The sequence below is a fragment of the Chiloscyllium punctatum genome, chromosome 37 (assembly GCF_047496795.1).
Source record: "Chiloscyllium punctatum isolate Juve2018m chromosome 37, sChiPun1.3, whole genome shotgun sequence".
Lineage (NCBI taxonomy): Eukaryota > Metazoa > Chordata > Chondrichthyes > Orectolobiformes > Hemiscylliidae > Chiloscyllium > Chiloscyllium punctatum.
The window spans coordinates 39,022,385-39,042,039 of NC_092775.1; the positions used below are offsets into that span (position 1 = coordinate 39,022,385).

At 39.2% G+C, this 19,655-nt stretch overlaps 1 protein-coding gene across 1 annotated transcript in view; it reads right to left on the bottom strand.

The window, feature by feature from the left end:
* Positions 1 to 19,655, bottom strand: part of LOC140463021 (extracellular sulfatase Sulf-2-like) — a 323,741-nt gene that overhangs the window by 106,438 nt on the left and 197,648 nt on the right. The window contains exons 7-8 of the mRNA XM_072556628.1: positions 9,593 to 9,832; positions 500 to 651 (exon numbers count right to left, since the gene is read on the bottom strand). Coding sequence (XP_072412729.1) covers positions 500 to 651; positions 9,593 to 9,832 — 392 coding nt within the window. The remainder of the gene's footprint in view (positions 1 to 499; positions 652 to 9,592; positions 9,833 to 19,655) is intronic.

The window sequence follows — 19,655 nt, forward strand, 5'->3', positions numbered from 1 at the left end:
AAAAGACAAAAGTATCTAGTGCAAGAAAAATTCATCCCATCCAGCAGCTCAGTTTCACCTGTAACATTATTCAATAATAGTCACGTAATACTGAATTTGGCCTAAAACATTATGGTACATAAAGGGTTAATTGCTCCTCTTAGACCTCTGTGGGGAATTAAGAATTGCTCTGTTTTGTGAAGATGGTACATCCAAAAGGTTCTTACATGTGAAATTCAGTTCATTTTCCTTGTATTTGTTGAGAATCTAGCTGAGAATATTCTACTTTGTATGCTAAATAGTAATTTTGGCAACTTTCAAGGTTGTTTTTTTTCATAGGATTGATTCAAAGGCACAAGCGTGTAAAATGCTTAAGTGTGATACAGAAAATTTAAGTCACAATACTATATACAACTGAACTCTTATTTTTGTATGAAGTGTATAACTCAGCAAATCATTGCCTCTAAGTCACTGATTGAATAGGATACTGAACCGCCAAAAACTAGATATAGACAAGTACCTTTGAGTAGTCAAATCCATGCTTCTCCTTTACACCATTTCTATTGAGTGTGTAATTGTAAAACCGAGAATTCTTTACTAATCCAACCCACTCACGCCAACCAGGTGGAATGTAGCTGCCATTGTACTCATTCAGATACTTTCCAAAGAAAGCTGTAATACAAAGAAAGGAAATTAAATAACATCCAAATCAAAAAGCTGTACATTTACATTGCTGAATTCAGCAACTCCCATTAACAGAATAGCAAGCTCTCTTTTGTTGATCAGTTCAATTTTTTTAAAATAGAAATGCACAGAGGTCATGAGTGGTTCTCAAGTCTGTTGATGTCGCATGGCAACTAGCTACAAGGTAGTGTACCCAGACGAGCCACTAAAGAAGAAACTCCTTGGTTTTTCCTAGTGCTTCAAGGGAGTAAACACTTTCACAGGCTCCCTGTAGCCTGATTTCTGACCACCGGGTGCGAGGGAGCTGTGGGTTCATTCTAAGCTAAGGTTATGAAAGGCAGCTTTTTGAAAGAATGTTCTTTTGTAGTCTGATTTGCTAAAAATGGATTATCTTTGGAATCCAATTTGTGTGTTTTGGGTGGTGGATGGGGTATCGAATGATCCCTTGTCTGGACTGAGCAGGAATGCCAATTTCCTGGCAGATTGAACTCAGTAAGTGAACGAAATACACCTGTAGCCATGCAGGTGTCCATCATAGCTGAGCAACTAGAGTGCCATCCTCCAACCTTGTACACTATGGATGGGCAAGTATTGAATGGTCCAGACAAACATTTCCAGTACGTATGCATGCTCATGAGCCATGACCCTTCAGCCTCTGGTTGACTTGCACAGTAACCTGGCCTCCTATCTCAAAAGTAAGACCAGTTTTTATGTAATCTACAAAAGAACAGAAATTGAGGTGTGAACTTTAAACACTACCAAATGAAAAAGGTAGGCAATCTTCTTTCTGTAAGTACTTCATAATTCATATGTACAGCCCCAACAATGAATAATTGTTTTAGCGTGTGAGCAGATAATTCAATGACATGTTGACATGAAACAACTATTCAAAAATCTCCCGAGTCAGAAGATGGTCCTCCATTTCGGAGGGTTGAACACAATTTTGATTGCGATGTTAAGAAGGAAGCGGTTGATCAAGACCAGGTTTAGGCCATTTTTTTTCAAAAAGGACTTGGAATGCGACACCGCTACAAAGTTATCTGTATTCACATATAAAGGGGAGGATATATGTAGTAAAAATACCAGATTGCTTGGCAGTTTGTATTACAGTCACGCTCAGTGGTCCTGTGAAATTTGGATAGGAAGCATTAAGAACCCACTGTCATTTCTGGTGAAATAAAGCAGTGGTGATTGGAAATTGAAGTGTCATCTATTCAAAAATTCCCAATTCCCTATCTATGTAATGCCAGAGTATGTTTGGAGAAATCCTGAGCCTGAATGCTTCAACACAGCTGGAGGCACTGGGAAGTACAGCTAATCAGTTGGTTAAACACATCAAAAATTAGTAGTTAAAGAAAAAACAAATGTACTGCTCAATATACAAGATACTATCTTCAATTTACAAAGCAGTTAAATCATAAAACAGAAGAAAAATGAATAGAAGGTAGATATCGCTTTGGAATAGTTTTGAAAAGTTTTACATTTAAAAACCTGAAATTCTTATAGATGCATGCAAACTCAGGGTTAATACTTGATAAAATAACACAAAATTGCCTGCTTCAATTCATCAATGGCAACAAAATGGACAAAACTCAAACACTAAAACCCTGTAATGCAACCACCCCACTGGAAACCATGACATTTCTATGGAAGCAAAGGCATACTGCCCTATACCACAGAGGTACAAAGCCTGGGAGTACCTTATTTTTTGTAGCTCTCAAGATAGTTTTTAGTTTTGTATTGTGGTTGATAAATAAAAAGATATTTTTCAGTATTCGAGTGTGTAAGTTACATTCTATGATTGAATGGGAGTGTTAATTACGCAGGTGATATCATTAATATTATCTTCTGTCTGAACAGAGTGCTCATCTTGTTTAATGTACTGAAGTGAAAATTTCTGGCCATTAGGCAGGATGTGCGCTGTGGACTGTACTTACAGGTGGTGGATACCAGATCTCACGATCCTGGTTCAAATTGCAGCCTATTTGATTTTGTATGCATGCCAAAAATAAACTGTAGGTTTTCTGAAAAACTTAACTGGAAACAGATTCTTGATTAGAGAGGGGGTCTTGACCCCAATTTCATTAAATCCACAGGTGGTGCTTAATTTTAACAAGAGCCATAGAATTTTACAACTGTGTTGGGCCATTATTCTCGGTCTGATTTCCTGAAGGCATTATTGATTTAGTGCCATTTTCCCATACCCATTTGAAATTTTATTTTTGAAAGATACAGTTACTTTCTAAAAGCGGTTATGGATCTTTCACTACTTGTTGCTAGTGTTTTAAGAACTCTTAGCTGGAATTGTTCTGACAGGATAGCACTGCCACCTCTCAAAAAGGCAACCCTGCTTCAGCACACAGTGTAACACAGGTAATTATACTGCCCACAGCACCAGCTAAGTGATCACCATCCACTGAGGCTGCCATCCTGTGTAAGGCTGGAGATCTGCTCCCAGGAGCAGTTGGTTCAAATCAGTGGACCTGAAGTTTAGCAGGCTCAACAGCACCACCAGTGGTGGTTATTGCTGGGACTGCACCTGCAAGATGAGGGCAGGCTGAATTTTTGCACCCACGAAGTGGAATAAGTGGGTTGAGGGATAGCTGGAGAGGGCTCCGTGATGAGTATGCCCTGCAGTTTCTGTCAGTAGGCAGCACCTCTGCAGCAGGAGTGGCCATTGCTGGCCGAGTGTCCTCTGTGGGTTGTGGAATGCTGGAACGATGGTCCCACTCACGATAGCCCATTGGGCAGCTGCTAGGTTTCACCAAGTTTTCTCTCAACATGGCAATGTCCAACACCCACCAACTGCTGCTGGCAAAGGGCCTGCAGTGGCAGAAAGTGGCCCTTAATTGGTCATTTAAATGGCTCAATTGAGCTCCAGGTGGTTGGACTCATCTGTGATCTCCCCTGCAACTGGCAAAATTACACAGCAGAAGCAAGATTTTTTTCACACTTTCTTCCACATTGCTGTGCCAAATTGCCACCCTGCCTCCCCCTCAACCTGTCCCCAAAGGACGTAAAGTTTAGCCATTAGTGTGAAATCATTTCTCCAATGCCTCTTTATGTTTTTGTAAATGAGGGTTCGTACATGCCAAGTCATTGACCAGTCGAAATAGTTTCACTCCAGTTCCTTAATAAAAATCCCTTATAATTTTGTAAACATGGAACATCCTCTTCACTTATTCTCCGAGTAAAAAGAGACCTAGTTTCTCTAATAGAAAGAGAGAAAGTACTGGATAAACTCAACAGCGCTGACAGCATGGCCTTTGAAAAGGGGTGCCATATTTGTAATTCTCCAATCCTCTGGCACTAATGCAGTATTTAAGATAGATTGGAAAATGATGGCCAGTAACATCCAAAATTACCAGCTTTCTATCCCTCAGCACCCCTCGGTGCACCCCACATTGCTTGTGAATTACCAACTTTATAATATTTCCTTCAGCAATTTTTAGCTTATCCAAGCTTGTCTGATTCCTCCAAATATAGAATCCTTCATTCCTATTGCTTTCCAAACTTTCCTTCTGCCCCTGTATAGCTGAACTAGCCATGATGCTGTGAATGAATTTCTTGTTGTAATTCTCAGAGGAACCATCACTCTCCAATCACAAAGAACTTTGAAAATGCAAAACCTGCCATTGGCATATCTCAATGCAAACTCCAATGACTCACTACTTTAACTCATTCATTTATTAATAATGCTCAGCTATCAAGACTTGGAATGTAAACATAATTAACAGTGGCGCGTGGTTAGCACTGCTGCCTCACAGCACCAGGGTCCCAGGTTCGATTCTGGCCTCGGGTGACTGTCTGTGTGGAGTTTGCACATTCTCCCCATGTCTGATTGGGTTTCCTCTGGGTGCTCCAGTTTCCTCCCACAGTCCAAAGATGTGGGGGTCACATGAATTGGCCATGCTAAATTGCCCGTAGTGTTAGGTGCATTAGTCAGAGGGAAATGGGAATGGGTGGGTTACTCTGCGGAGGGTCGGTGTGGACTTGTTGGGCTGAAGGGCCTGTTTCCACACTGTAGGGAATCTAACCTAATCTAAAAAACTTTACGCTGAAGCAGAAAAAGTGGTTTCCATTTGTTTTTATTTCATCACAAATTAATAGTAATAAAAGCAGTCTTGTAAAATTCACCTAAAACTTTGGAATGCACAAATGCATTGTTTCAAGTGGTCATCTCTATATGGTGAAGAAAACAGGACTCCTGGTATTTTAGCAGGGTGTGTTTCAGTAATTGTCAGCTTGTTACTGTTATCTTTTAAATTCAATGGCTTAAGAGAACCTTTAAACGTTTGTTTGATGGTAAAAGAACCAAACACTCTGTTGGTAAATTCTCAATGCATATCAAATAGTCAATGCATGGAATCAATAGAAATCTCAGCAGGGGCTCAAAATCTAAAAAGAGGAACTGGGCATCGAATTTTAAACACTAAACTATAATACAATATCAATAGGATAGCTGGTAAAAGTCCACATATATACTGGAGTAACTTCAGATTTTATTTTAATGGTTTCACATTCGGAAAAAAAAAGATTTACATCCCCCAATCTCTATAGGATCTGCAGAAAATTATATTTTTAATGGTATGAGAAACTTGTGCAAGAGTAATAACTTATTTTTCTAAAAGACTGGTGTCCGTTTTATACATGTTTATAAGATAAGCAACTACATTAGGTCATAGAACACATCAGATACTCTGATTTTATCCAATTTCTTTAAAAGGATTAAGGTTTCCCATTATTTAGTCTCAATATAGGACAAGAGCTTGATTTTAAAAAGTGATAACAGTGTTAAGTATGGTGATGTTGTAATATGACACTTGAATTAGGAATAGGAGCAGGCCATTCTGCCCACTAGTCTGTTCCACCATTTAAAACCATTAGAGCTGGCAGGATTGTGGCAGCAACTTCCCTTTTTTGCCTAACCCTGAAAACTGCTAACTTGCTTGTTAGTTACATCATAAAGTACGGAGTAACAATGGTGAATGAAACAAACATGGGAAGATAAGACAACACGAAATTTTCATTAATATTTTTATTCGACAAGCCATGCATATCGTTCGTCCTTAATTTAGATTTTGCACTGATCCAGATCTGCATAGATCTAGACTCTCTCAACTTTTGGTTTCCTAATGACTCTGAGGCTATGTCTTCATGCATTACATGCTTAATTCAAACAGGGACAAAAAAGCTGAATTCCACATACACGCGATTTCACTTGACATCAAGGCTGCAATTAACCGAGTGTGGCATCAAGCTAGCAAAAACGGGAATCAGGAGAAAACTCTTTACTGGTTAGGGTCATACCTAGCACAAAGGAAGACAGTTGTTGTTGGAGGTTAGTCATCTTAGCTCAAGAGCATCTCTAGAGGTGGTCCTCAGGAATATGTCTTAAGGGACAACAGTAGTAGATATATGGGAACACCACCACCTGGAGTTCCCCTCCAAGCCACGTACCATCCTAATTTAGAAAGTTATAGTCATTCCTCCAATGTTGTTGGGTCAAAACCCTGGAACACCTTCCCTAACAGCATTGTGGGTGTATCTACATCAAACATACGATTCTGGTTCAAGAAGCCAGCTCACCACTACCTCAACTACGACTGGAGATAGACATTAAATGCTGATTCAAGCAGCAACACCATCATCCCATACTTGAATTTAAAAAGAAAGCTATGTGCATGCAAACTTAAAGAACTATGCAAGCCTTATCCCCTGTAAGCAACCGTGCTTACGGTTAAATTAAAGGAACTAAGTTGAAAAAATTTTCCAAGAACAACAAGCATTTATTAAAGGTAACATTGCCCTAAAGTCATAAGAAATAATACTTAAATTACAGTAAAAAAAAATGTAGTTGGTTACTTGGAACAGCTTTATAATTATAATATTACAGTTTAAAAATACTTAGATAATTAATTTCTGCTCACGTTCAAGGCTCCATTTTTCATTATTCCTCTCTTCTGTTCTCATTTAAGTTTGTTTCTATTATATTTACTTTTATTAAATTCTAACAAATATAACCCATTCCAGATCTCCAATCTAACACTTGCTTAAAATTTCGTGTCTCTTTGTTCTTAACTCCAATTTTTGCAGTGGACCACTAACTGGAAAAATTTTTTTTTGCTTAAGAGTGTAACTGGCTGCAAAGAGATTCCTTAAGATAATTAATTGCTGGAGAATAATGATCAACATGATCTGATTATACTGACTATGGGATCAATCTTAAGATACCTTTTTATGACAACTTAACGAGAGATGTTGCAGGCTACATTTCACAAAAAGATTTGAACAATTATAATTTTGACTGTTTTTCAGAAGATGTTCCCATTTCTCAAGGAGCATTTTGGATGGGCAACAAATGCTGGTCTAGCCAGTGACACTTATATCCTATGAAAAAAAGCTCAATATCAGACAAACGATCAGTTCCAAGGGTGCTCGTGCCAATCCTGCATCATATGCATTGAGCGTGAGAACTTCAACACAAAATGAAATAATCTCTTCTAACTTGGATACATTTTGACAATAAAGACACTACCCCAGTTTTCCCAGCCACCTCTTCCTTACAATACAAAACAGTGACCCTTATGCTTAGAAGGGCAATTAAAACGTGAAACTCACTAACATGGAGTTGTTGAAGTGAACAGTATAAAGCATTTAAGTGGAAGCTGGTCAGGCATTGAGGGAGAAGGGATTGGAGTAATACAATGATAGATGTAGATGAGAAAAAAATGGGAGGAGATTCAAGTGGAGCAAACATGCCAGAGTGGATGGATTGGGCTGGTGGCCTGTTCCTGAACGACCTGTGCTATGCAAAATCATCGTTCCATTGTACAGCAAGAAAATGTTTACTTACAACAGAATACCAAATCTGGTTGAAAGCCAAAAAAGGTCATGTTTTTTAACCTTTTGTTTAAAATTAGAAAGGTTAGATGCTCACTACATATCTTTCGGGAGAAAATTGTACTGCAATTGCCGTCTCGACATGAAAGATCTGCCAAACATCCTTTTAGCAACACAATAGATTTTCATGTGGTGATATTTACAGATTGAACTTAGTAACTAACAAACAAACATTCTTCAGAAAACCTTGTCAGAGCTGATTTAAAAAAAAAATCAAACTGGCACTGACCCTCTGATTCCATGAGTCTCAATATTATTAGCCAACCTTTTATTGGGTGTTCAAAAGTCATAGAAAGACAGTATCTATTGCATTCCACTCATCAAAAGATTTGATTGGGATAGTCAAACCTGAATCGCCTTTTGGGAAGGTTTATCCTGATCCTTGATTAAAAATGATTTTAAAAATGGAAATTGAATATATGGGACATTACAACTGATACCCATCAATTCTGCCCTGAATTAAGGCAGGGGGTGGGAAGGTGTTGGAGAATGAAGGATAATGAGATCATTCACAAATACATCTTACAATATGTATGGCACAGGTTAGCACTTGTCCTACTGGAATGCATTTTAAATTGGCCTTTTCATGATGGACTGAGAAGTGGGAAGGGTGAGAAAACATGATTAGGAGAGAAACCAGATGGCTTCCTGTTACCATAGAATACCACCAAAGGCAGGAATGGTAGTGGCTTGGCCAGCTGCTGACTGGTCAAGGGCATTGAATCCAATTAAGTGCCCCATTAGTAGACTGTAGGAACTTTACAAGTCTCAGATTGGCACCTGACCCAATATGGTTATTCCGCCAGTTACATCCAGGTGCCCTCCCCAGCAGGTTCTAATTTCATGAGACTCCATAGGACAAGGATAGGACCTGGTGGAAATGATTGCCTCACAGTGCCAAAGACACCACTACAGATTACCCTTGATGTTGCTGATGCCTCAACATCAAGATGCCCTAATACTTGCATCTGTCCCTCTATTGACAGTGCTGCTGAGTTGCTGGTCCTCTGAGTCAGCCAGCTACTGGGTGAGATTGGTTATATTGTTAATTGGAAACCAATCTCAGTGAGGGTCTCTTAGATTAATCTGTCTACAGTGGAGCTGAAGCCACTTTGGTCTGAACAGCAGGACCCATGGCATGCCCATAAGATTTTAGTATGAAAATAGGATCACTGTGAAAATTGTTCCCTTGAAATTGATATACATTGTGTTCTCATTTTCAAAAAATGATGTTTTAACCAGATTGGAAGAGTATGGAATTCACTTCAGCTTTAGATATTTATTCTCTAAATAAAGAATTATAATAGCTAGTTATTTAATAGAGATCTGTTAGCGAAGCTAAATCAAAGCTGCAGATGGTCCTAAAATCTTGATCATCTGGTTTAATGTATAGTTATAAGTAGTTCTAGAGAATAAAACAACACTCAATAGCTTAAGATTCAATCTAACATTCATGGATTTATGAGAACGTAACTGTTTAGTTGAAATTGCAGTATGGGTAGTTATTTAATAAATAACACCAGTATCATTATAATAGTTCATTCTCATCCCTACTTACATGTTCTTTAGACATATCCTTTTACCAATTTTAAAAAGATAAAACTTTCAGCTAAGCAACTTTTGGACATTCCTGATGAAGATCTTATGCTCGAAATGTGACTCTCCTGGTCCTCGGATGCTGCCTGACTGGCTGTGCTTTTCCAGCACTACACATTTTGACTCTGGTCTCTAGCATCTGCAGTCCTCACTTTCTCGTTTTGGAATTTTTACTCAATTAATTTATACATTTCTGGTCATGATTATTTATTTGCTTAAATTGTAAATTACAGCAAACAATGTGCATTCCATAAATAATGTTTTAAGTTTCTAAGTTCTTTGGTGCTTCCATTGAAATTTTACAACAGTTAAAATATTTCTACAATCACAGTTTGATTTTACGTAAACATGGTTTTTCTCCACAAAGTATTCAGATTCAAGGTTTATCAAGATCATCATAAAAGGGTTGTAATTTCCTTCAGTAACGTACCTGTCCTATAGCCAGTGCTGTTCAGATACACAGCAAATGTCCGCTGTTCATGTGTGGCCTGCCAGGAGGAAGATGAACAGTTCTCATTGTTCGTGTAGGTATTGTGGTTGTGGACATATTTCCCTGTCAGCATGGATGATCTTGAAGGGCAGCACATGGGTGTTGTCACAAATGCATTTGTGAAGTGTGCTCCTCCTTGCTCCATGATCTTCCTGGTCTTGTTCATTACTTCCAAAGATCCTGAGAAGTGCAGAAATTGATATCAAGAATACTCAGAATTAATCTTCTACAAAATTATCTATAAATATTAATTATATATTATCTATAAAAATTATCTATATATATATATATATATATATATATATATATGGGACGGATTCAAAAAATGGGTGGCTGAATCATTAGAGCTAGTTTTACATTTACATCCAATGTCAACAATTACCGCCCCCCGCCCCCACCATACATAACTCTGAATAAGACTTTTACAGAATTTGACACTGTCAAGGGAGTAACTACGATTTGACTTGGATCTTGAGTCATTCTACAATTCCCATCTCTCACACTAAAAAAAACTTCAGATTATCTTCAAATTACCAGACCAAAATTAGAATTGCAGATGATCCTTTGGATTCAACTAAGTACCAGAGCCCATTAATCTGTTCTATATTTTCCTTTATGTTATTCTGTAATTATACATAATTGACTGCAGGGCTCCAATTTGTAATTCCTGATGAGATTGTCTGGATATCGTTTTAAGGGAGCTAGGTTCCCCACTGCACTTGCATCACAGGCCTCAGAGATGCATTTCCTGTCTGCCTATGATCATGGTCCAAGTTGGATGGGTGGCCGGGTGATAGTTCAGCCTTTGAGTTTTAGTCCTCAATGCTTCCTTCAATCTTTCCAATTTCAAATGTCTTTAGGCCCTCTCCCCTCTTGACTCAGCCATACTCCTCTCATTATCCACTATCTTCACACTTTATCGGTCAATCATGTTTCCAAAAGGCTCTGCAAATACTATTAATCCATTTAAAAGTACTGTTTTTTTTTTGAGTACCATTTACTTATGCTTTCACTCTATCAACGTGACACAAATATTAGATCATGATAATATTCAAACTGAGAGCTTTGGGATTGGAAGAAAAATGTTGTGCCAGGTGTCTGACTGTCTCTGAATTCACATAAATAAGAAATAATTAGTTTTTTTTGAAAGCTCCTGCATGTTTCATCACCATTCTCCTTACTTCAACACATCTCCCATTTTTTACCTACTACCTCCTCCATGCCATCTGCTCTCCACCCTCTACTCCCATTTCACCTAAAAATGACATTTTATCTCAACATAATTAAAATAACAAGATCATCAAGACCAACCCATGCCAGCTTTTGATTTCACCTTGTTACATTCATGCCACATCGCGACGTTACACAGAATTATTTCCATTTTTGCCCAAGTGGCATGGTCAGTGGCACGGGCTCAATGGTTTTCCAAACTTTCGCTCACTTGTCCACCCAGTGAAACAATGGATAACAAAAACTCCAACAATAAAGTTAAGTAATTATAGACAAGCAAATTGTAGACAAAATTATTGTAGTGATTTATGCAAAAATCACAAAACTTGCAGCACATGAGGCCACTTGAGCCATATTTGCACTAGCTCTGAAAGACCAACCCGGCTAGTCCTATTCTTCAGAGCCATCTAAATTCATCAGTTTCAAAATGTTAATTTCTTTCAAAAATCTTTATAATGTGTGAATGACAATTATTTAAAATATGAGATGTTCCCAAAAGAAAATAATTTATCTGCTCCTCTTCAGTCCTCTATCTAAAGCAAATCCTTGGTAACTACTAACCTAACCATAGCAAAGAGCCAGGATTTCATTACTTTGTGCAGGGCAACTCAGCAAGCACCAAATCTACTTAAACTTGAACAGGGATTTTGGTCCACACTTCACCAACTGCGATAATCATTCCTCCAGCCCGAATACCTATAACTTAAAAAAAAACACTTTGCAATAGCATTTGGAAAAGACATGCATGTCACCACAGCTGCTCACTAATGGCCTAGTGAAGGATTCAGTGGTGAACAATCTCAATTACATTGTCTCCTCATCAGTCAATTAAACCTTTGTGGCCACTGCACTATGTCTGCTCAACAGTCGTTAAAATCTCACAACACCAGGTTATAGTGCAATAGGTTTATTTGAAACTACAAGCTTTCAAATAAACCTGTTGGACTATAATCTGGTGCTGTGCAATTTTTAAACTTTGCCCACCTCAGTCCAACACCAGCACATCCACATCATTAATCAACAATATGCCAACTTTGTTGTTTCAGAATACAAAGATCCATTTTAGCAGATGAATAATGCATCAAGCAACATACGCTGTAATCTCTGTTTTGATCATCAGTTGTGGCTTAGTTAATAGTTACTTCTGTCTTTGAATTTCCAGGTTCAAGCCCTACTCCGGGTGTGAGCACATAAATATCAAACTGTACTTTCTAGTGTGATAATTCTACACCCTTCAAGGTGCTGTCTTTGAATGAGTAATGAAGCCGAGGTCCCATTCACTTGCTGGATTCGATGAAAAATAAACTGCGACACTATTTTGAAGAGCAGAGATTTATCCCTCGTGTCCAAAAACTATCCTTCAATCAATATCATGAGATTACCTGGTCATTATCACATATTAACCACATTCATTAATGTTATTGGAAAACAAAGGTTTATGACTATTCTGCAAAGCCCTACGGAAGATGTACTTTTAGAATGGTATAGCAGCGTATAGCAATTAGTCCAGATTTTACTTCTGCCAAGTGTGAAGAAACGTTCAGCTGTTGAATGCTTCTGATCTACATTTCTGACCTGACATGTTGAACAGAGAAGCACTTTCTAATTTATGAAGCACACTAAATAAGCATTAGTTAATCTACCAAACGACATATACCACTGTTCACAAACAAGCATACCCAAAGCATTCCTGTGGGAATGCAAGGCCTTATTTGACTACATTCAAAATCTAATAATTCAGAGAGTTAATATCACTAAGTAGAATTCTAAGATGTTGTAACGGATGCAGGCCATTCAGTCGGTGTCTGCTGTGCCATTTAATGAGGTCATAGCTCATCTCGTAATCATCACTTCTGCTTTCTGGCCTTTTCTTCATAACCTGTGATTCCTGATTAAAACTACACCCATTTCAACTTCAAATATACTTAACCCAGACATATACTTAACACAGCAATAGCACTCTGTGGTAAAGAATTCCACCCTCTGCCTTAAATGGGTGATCACTTATTCTGAGATTATGCCTTCTGGTCCTAGACACGTACGTTCACGTGCGCAGACACACACACACACACACACACAGGGAGACAACAGTTCCACATCTATTCTGTTCAACCAATTAAGAATCCTGTATGTTTCAAGAAGGTCATATCTCAGTCTCCTAAATTCCATTAAGTACAGTCCTAAAATTATGAGAGAAATTATGAATTGCTGTCATAAAATAGAGATTCTTTAAACTCGGTTTACAAGAATGAACCTATCTCTGGACCCACTCCAATGTCAGCACACACTTTCTTAGATAAAAGGCCCAAAACTGCTCTATATTCCAAATCCAGCGTGACCAGAGCCTCATACAACCTCAGCAGCACATCTTCACTCTTGCACTCTAGCCCTCTTGAAACAAATACTAACATTGCATTTGCCTTTCTAACCACCAAGTGAACCTGCATGTTAATCTTAAGAAAATCCTGAACTAGAACTCCCAGGTACCTTTGTGCTTCAGATTTTAGAAGCCTTTCCCCATTTAGTAATTAGTCTATGTTTCTATTCTTCCTAACAAAGTGCATAACCTCACACTTTGCTGCATTCAAACCTCTAAGTTAAGAAATTAAAGCTGCACTGAAAGTACCTTTCCAGCGTCAGAAGATTGTGGTCAGACAGATGACCAGTTAAGGATTTTTCTAAACTTCCACTTGACTCAAGAAAGCTAAATAATTGCATATTTTGACTTAAGAGATTGCACAAAGTTATACACTGCTGTATTTTAGTCAGCAAATAATAAGCTTGCATTATTATAGGGTTCAATATGTTTGCAATGCTCTATTTCTTACATTGGAATATCCCTCGCTTACTGAAAGAAATTAGCACACAATACATCATTCACAAATAAATAGTCAAATATTCAGAAAGACAATAGCCACTAAAATAAACTTGCTATTAATTTTAAATGGACCCAGCCCTAATTAGGAAGAAAAAGAGAGGAGCTTTGTTTCTCCCTCATTTGGTATTTCTCATTTCTGAAAAATACTCCTGCGCATTTCCATTCGATAAGTTGTTTTGAACAAAGCAATTATTATGCAGAAAAACTTTATAGTCAATTTAAACAGATCATCCAATATGTCATAATGAGATGACTAACTTGTTAATTTACTTTTGGCTGTTGCAAATGTGGACTCAGTGCCCAGGAGACCCCAATCCTCTGAATAGCGCCAAAAGGTTTTTAATATCAGCCAGTACTTCCAGCATTGGTTTAATCTCTGATCTGAAGAACAGCAACCCTGACAGTACAGCCTCGGAGATTCAGCCCTGATCAAGTCCTGGGGAACTGGATTATTTGCTTTAATCTTCACTGACAGGAAATACTTGCTATGCGGTTCGGATAGTAAATTGCATTGAAAACAGTTCATTTTGTACAGCATAGAACCCATTCCTGGCTTCAGAATATAAGTTTTGGAACAACAGCCATAGATGTTTAATATACTATCATAATAATGCAGTGCCAAAAATGCGTGTAATTTATCACATTTAATTATTGAAGCTATCTTGAAAATTTCTCATTTGAATTACTCTGTATTTGCTCTTGAGAATAGAAGAAATAATATATTGGGCTCTTAAAAGTTAGCTGAACTAATAAAGTTAATATGTCCATAAATATTTTGTTTTGTTAAATCTTTCATGCTTCAACATAACCATGTTGGATCAGGCCCGGTGGAGTGTACAGTTCTCTGGGAACTGCTCAATTGCACAGTCAGACCCGACATTTAGCACTTCATATGTATTACAACCATGCTGGCTGAGTGTGACTGACTGAATTTTTATCCAAACACCTACAAATGTCTGTCCTAGTCTGCCTTGGACACAATCTCCACCATGAGGCACCACCCTTTAGGCAGACATTTTAAGCTTCAATCCACTAAATTTCTGGAATTGAACACAATAAAAAGCACAGTTACAGAGCTAGAAGCTGCTGCTAATAAAACGTTGAGTATTGAGTGAAAAACACTAAGATAAAATGGCTACAGTTTTTTCCCCTATTAATTCCTGTTCAAGTTACTAGGAATCTGAGGCAGAACTGGGAACTCTTCTAAAAACAATGGCACGCTAATGCAAAAGTAACACAGACTTGTTTCGCAAATCAGAACAAGTGTAAGTCATTGCTATTTTATCAGCTTTGGTAAGGGACTGTGTCCAAATATATTCCATCCTAAATCTCTGAGCAGAATTTTTAAGCTTTGAAAGTACTATTGCAACCCCAAGTGAATGGTATGCATGAACGGTGCATATTCAGCACAAAGGAACAAAGTGAAAAATAATCCATTAATCAATATATAACATCATTAACTCAGTTTACAGAAAGCTGTGAACTTGCACAATTAAAAGGATGAGATAAAGAGATTGTGTTAGGAATTGGCTATACAAAAGTGAAAGAGAAGAACAAACTCAAACTCATGAAAACAATTAGCATATGGAGTGCCAAGGTTGAGAGTCAACAGCTAGAGCATAACAGGGCCAAACAGATATGGCCTTGCATTCTGCTGACAAATATTTCAGACACAAAGGGTAGAATAATAATTACAAAGGGAAGGATGCAAGAACTGTGTAAGAGAAGTAACTACATTGTGCAAAAGAAAAGGAGGTATGCATAGCAGGGGGGAGCTCGCCAGAATATCTGCATCACTTTGCTCACAAGTGTATGGCTAAAAAGTAGTACAACAGGCACATACAAATGGTCACTGAAGAGATAGCAGCTGGTGATCCTGATGTATATACAACAGTATATATCAGAAGACATTAGCTAATTTCTACTCCTATCAGCCCACGAGTCCACTCCACCATTCAATCTTTGGCTGATACATTTATCAACCCCATTCTCCAACTTTCTCCCATAACCCTTAATGCTCAAGAACCTATCTCACCCTTAAATATACTTGATGACCTGGCCTCCACAGCCATCTGTGGCAATGAATTCCTTAGATTCACCACTCTCTGGCTCAAGAAGTTTCTTCTTACCTTTGTTCTAAAAAAGGTCTTCCATTTACTGCAAGGCTAAGCCCTCAGGTCCCAGTCTTTCCTACCAACAGAAACATCTTCCCAACATTTACTCCGTCTAGGCCATTTCTACTCTGTGTTTCAACTAGATCCCGCTCATCCTTCTAAACTACATCTAGTATAAACCAGAGTCCTCAAACATTCCTCATATGTTAAGCTTTCCGTGAATCTCCACTGAACACGCTCCAGAGCCAGTACATGCTTCCTGAGATATGGGGCCCAAAACGGAGCACAATACTCCAAATGTGGTCTGACCAGAGCCTTGTAGAACCTCAGAATTACATCTCTGCTTTTATATTCAAGCCCTCTGGATGTAGATTTGCCCACTGAGCTGGAAGGTTTGATTTCAGACATTTCATCACCATACTAGGTAACATCTTCAGTGAGCGTCTGAATGAAGCACCAGTGGTGCAGCCTACTTTCTATTTATATGTTTGAGTTTTCTTGGGTTGGTGATGTCATTTCCTGTTTTTTCTCATGGGGTGGTAAATAGGATCCAAGTCAATGTGTTTGTGCATAGAATTCCGGTTGGAATGGTTCGAGGAATTCTCGTCAGCGTCCCTTTTTGGCTTGCCCTAGGATGGATGTCAAAGTGGTGTCTTTCCTCATTCATATGCAAGGATACTAGCGAGAGTATGTCATGTCGTTTTTGTGGCTAATTAATGTTTATATATCCTGGTGGCTAGTTTTCTGCCTGTTTGTCCATTATGTAGGTTACAGTTCTTGCAAGGTATTTTGTAAATGACATTAGCTTTGCTTGTTGTCTGTATCGGGTCTTTCGAGTTAATTAGCTGCTGTTTTAGTGTGTTGCTGGGTTTGTGGGCTACCATGATGCGAAGGAATGAGTAATCTGGCAGTTATTTCTGAGATGTCTTTAATGTAGGGGAGAGCGGCTAGGGTTTCTGGATGTGTTTTGTCTGCTTGTTTGGATTTGTTGCTCAGAAAATTGGCATATTGTGTTCATTGTTACCTGTTCTTTTTGAATAGATTGTGTCGGTGATTTTCCTCTGCTCTGCATACTTCCTCTGTGCAGCAGTGTGTGGTGGCTTGTTGAAATCATGTTCTAATGCAGCTTTGTATGTGGGTGTTGGGATTATTGCTTCTGTAGTTCAATATTTGGTCCGTATGTGTTGTTTTCCTGTAGACGCTGGTTTGAAGTTCCCCATTGGCTGTTCGTTCTACTGCAACATCTAGGAATGGAAGTTTGTTGTTGTTTTCCTCCTCTTTAGTGAATTTGATACTAGTAAGGATGTTATTGATGGTCTTGAAGGTTTCCTCTAATTTGTTTCATTGCCTGATGACCAAGGTGTCATCTACGTAGCGGACCCAAAGTTTGGGTTGGATGTTGGCAGAGCTCTCATTTACAAAATACCTTGCAAGAACTGTAATAAACACTACAATGGACAAAACAGGCAGAAAACTAGCCACCAGGAAACATAACCACAAAACAACATGACCCACTCTCACTAGTATCCTTACATACAGATGAGGAAGGACACCACTTCGACTGGGATAACATTCATCCCAGGACAAGCTAAACAGAGACACGGACGAGAATTCCGGTCAGAATGCTACTATCAACAAACACATGGACTTGGATCCCATTTACCACCCCTGGAGAAGAACAGAAATGACATCACCAACCCAAGAAAACTCAAACATATAAATAGAAAGCAGGCTACACCACTGGAGCTTCACTTGGAGGCTCACTGAAGATTTTACCTAGTATGGTGAGAAAATATCTGGAAATGAACCTTTCAGCTCAGCGAGAAAACTATCCAGAACCTCAACCTGAGCTACAAATCTTCTCAAACCTTGATATTCAAGTCCTCTCAAATTAAATGTCATCATTGCATTTGCTTTCTGCAAGTTTACCTTGAGAGAATCTTGGACTAGAACGCCCAAGTCACACTTTAGATTTCTAAATTTTCTCCCCATTTAGAACATAGTCCATGTCCCTATTCTTCCGACCAAAGTGCATGACCTCACACTTCTTTGCCTACTCTCCTAACCTGTCCAAATTCTTCTGCAGCCTCCCCGCTGCCTTAAATGTTACCTTTCCCTCTATCTAACTTTGTATAATCTGCAAATGTGGCCAGAATGCCCTCAGTTCCTTCATCTAGATCGTTAAATGTATAAAGTTAAGAGTTGTGGTCCCAACACATGATCCTCGCAGGACACTACTTGTCATCGGCGGCCATCCTGAGAAGGATCCTTTCATCCCCACTTTCTGCCAGAGAGCCAAGCTTCAATCCATGCCTTGTCTCTGACATCATGGACCCTTAGCTTACTCAGTAGCCTCCTGTGTGGCACCTTGTCAAAGACCTTCTTGAAGTGCAGGTAGATAGAACATAGAACAATACAGCACAGAACAGGCCCTTCGGCCCACGATGTTGTGCCGAACTTCTATCCTAGATTAAGCACCCATCCATGTACCTATCCAAATGCCGCTTAAAGGTCGCCAATGAATCTGACTCTGCCACTCCCTCGGGCAGCGCATTCCATGCCCCCACCACTCTCTGGGTAAAGAACCCACCCCTGACATCTCCCCTATACCTTCCACCCTTCACCTTAAATTTATGTCCACTTGTAACACTCTGTTGTACCTGGGGAAAAAAGTCTCTGACTGTCTACTCTATCTATTCCTCTGATCATCTTATAAACCTCCATCAAGTCACCCCTCATCCTTCGCCGTTCCAACGAGAAAAGGCCGAGAACTCTCAACCTATCCTCGTACGACCTACTCTCCATTCCAGGCAACATCCTGGTAAATCTTCTCTGCACCCTCTCCAAAGCTTCCACATCTTTCCTAAAGTGAGGCGACCAGAACTGCACACAGTACTCCAAATGTGGCCTAACCAAAGTCCTGTACAGCTGCAACATCACCTCACGACTTTTGAATTCAATCCCTCTGCTAATGAACGATAATACTCCATAGGCCTTCTTACAAACTCTATCCACCTGAGTGGCAACCTTCAAAGATCTATGTACATAGACCCCAAGATCCCTCTGTTCCTCCACCTGACCAAGAACCCTACCATTAACCCTGTATTCCGCATTCTTATTTGTTCTTCCAAAATGGACAACCTCACACTTGGCAGGGTTGAACTCCATCTGCCACTCCTCAGCCCAGCTCTGCATCATATCTAAGTCCCTCTGCAGCCGACAACAGCCCTCCTCACTGTCCACAACTCCACCTATCTTTGTATCATCTGCAAATTTACTGACCCACCCTTCGACTCCCTCCTCTAAGTCATTAATAAAAATTACAAACAGCAGAGGACCCAGAACTGATTCCTGCAGAACTCCACGCTGAATATTTACCATCTACCACCACTCTCTGACTTTGACCAGTTAGCCAGTTTTCTATCCAATTGGCCAAATTTCCCTCTATCCCATGCCTCCTGACTTTCCACATAAGCCTACCATGGGGAACCTTATCAAATGCCTTACTAAAATCCATGTACACTACATCCACTGCTCTACCCTCATCCACATGCTTGGTCACCTCCTCGAAGAATTCAATAAGACTTGTAAGGCAAGACCTACCCTTCACAAATCCGTGCTGGCTGTCCCTAATCAAGCAGTGTCTTTCCAGATACTCGTAAATCCTATCCCTCAGTACCCTTTCCATTACTTTGCCTACCACAGAAGTAAGACTAACTGGCCTGTAATTCCCGGGGTTATCCCTATTCCCTTTTTTGAACAGGGGCACAACATTCGCTAC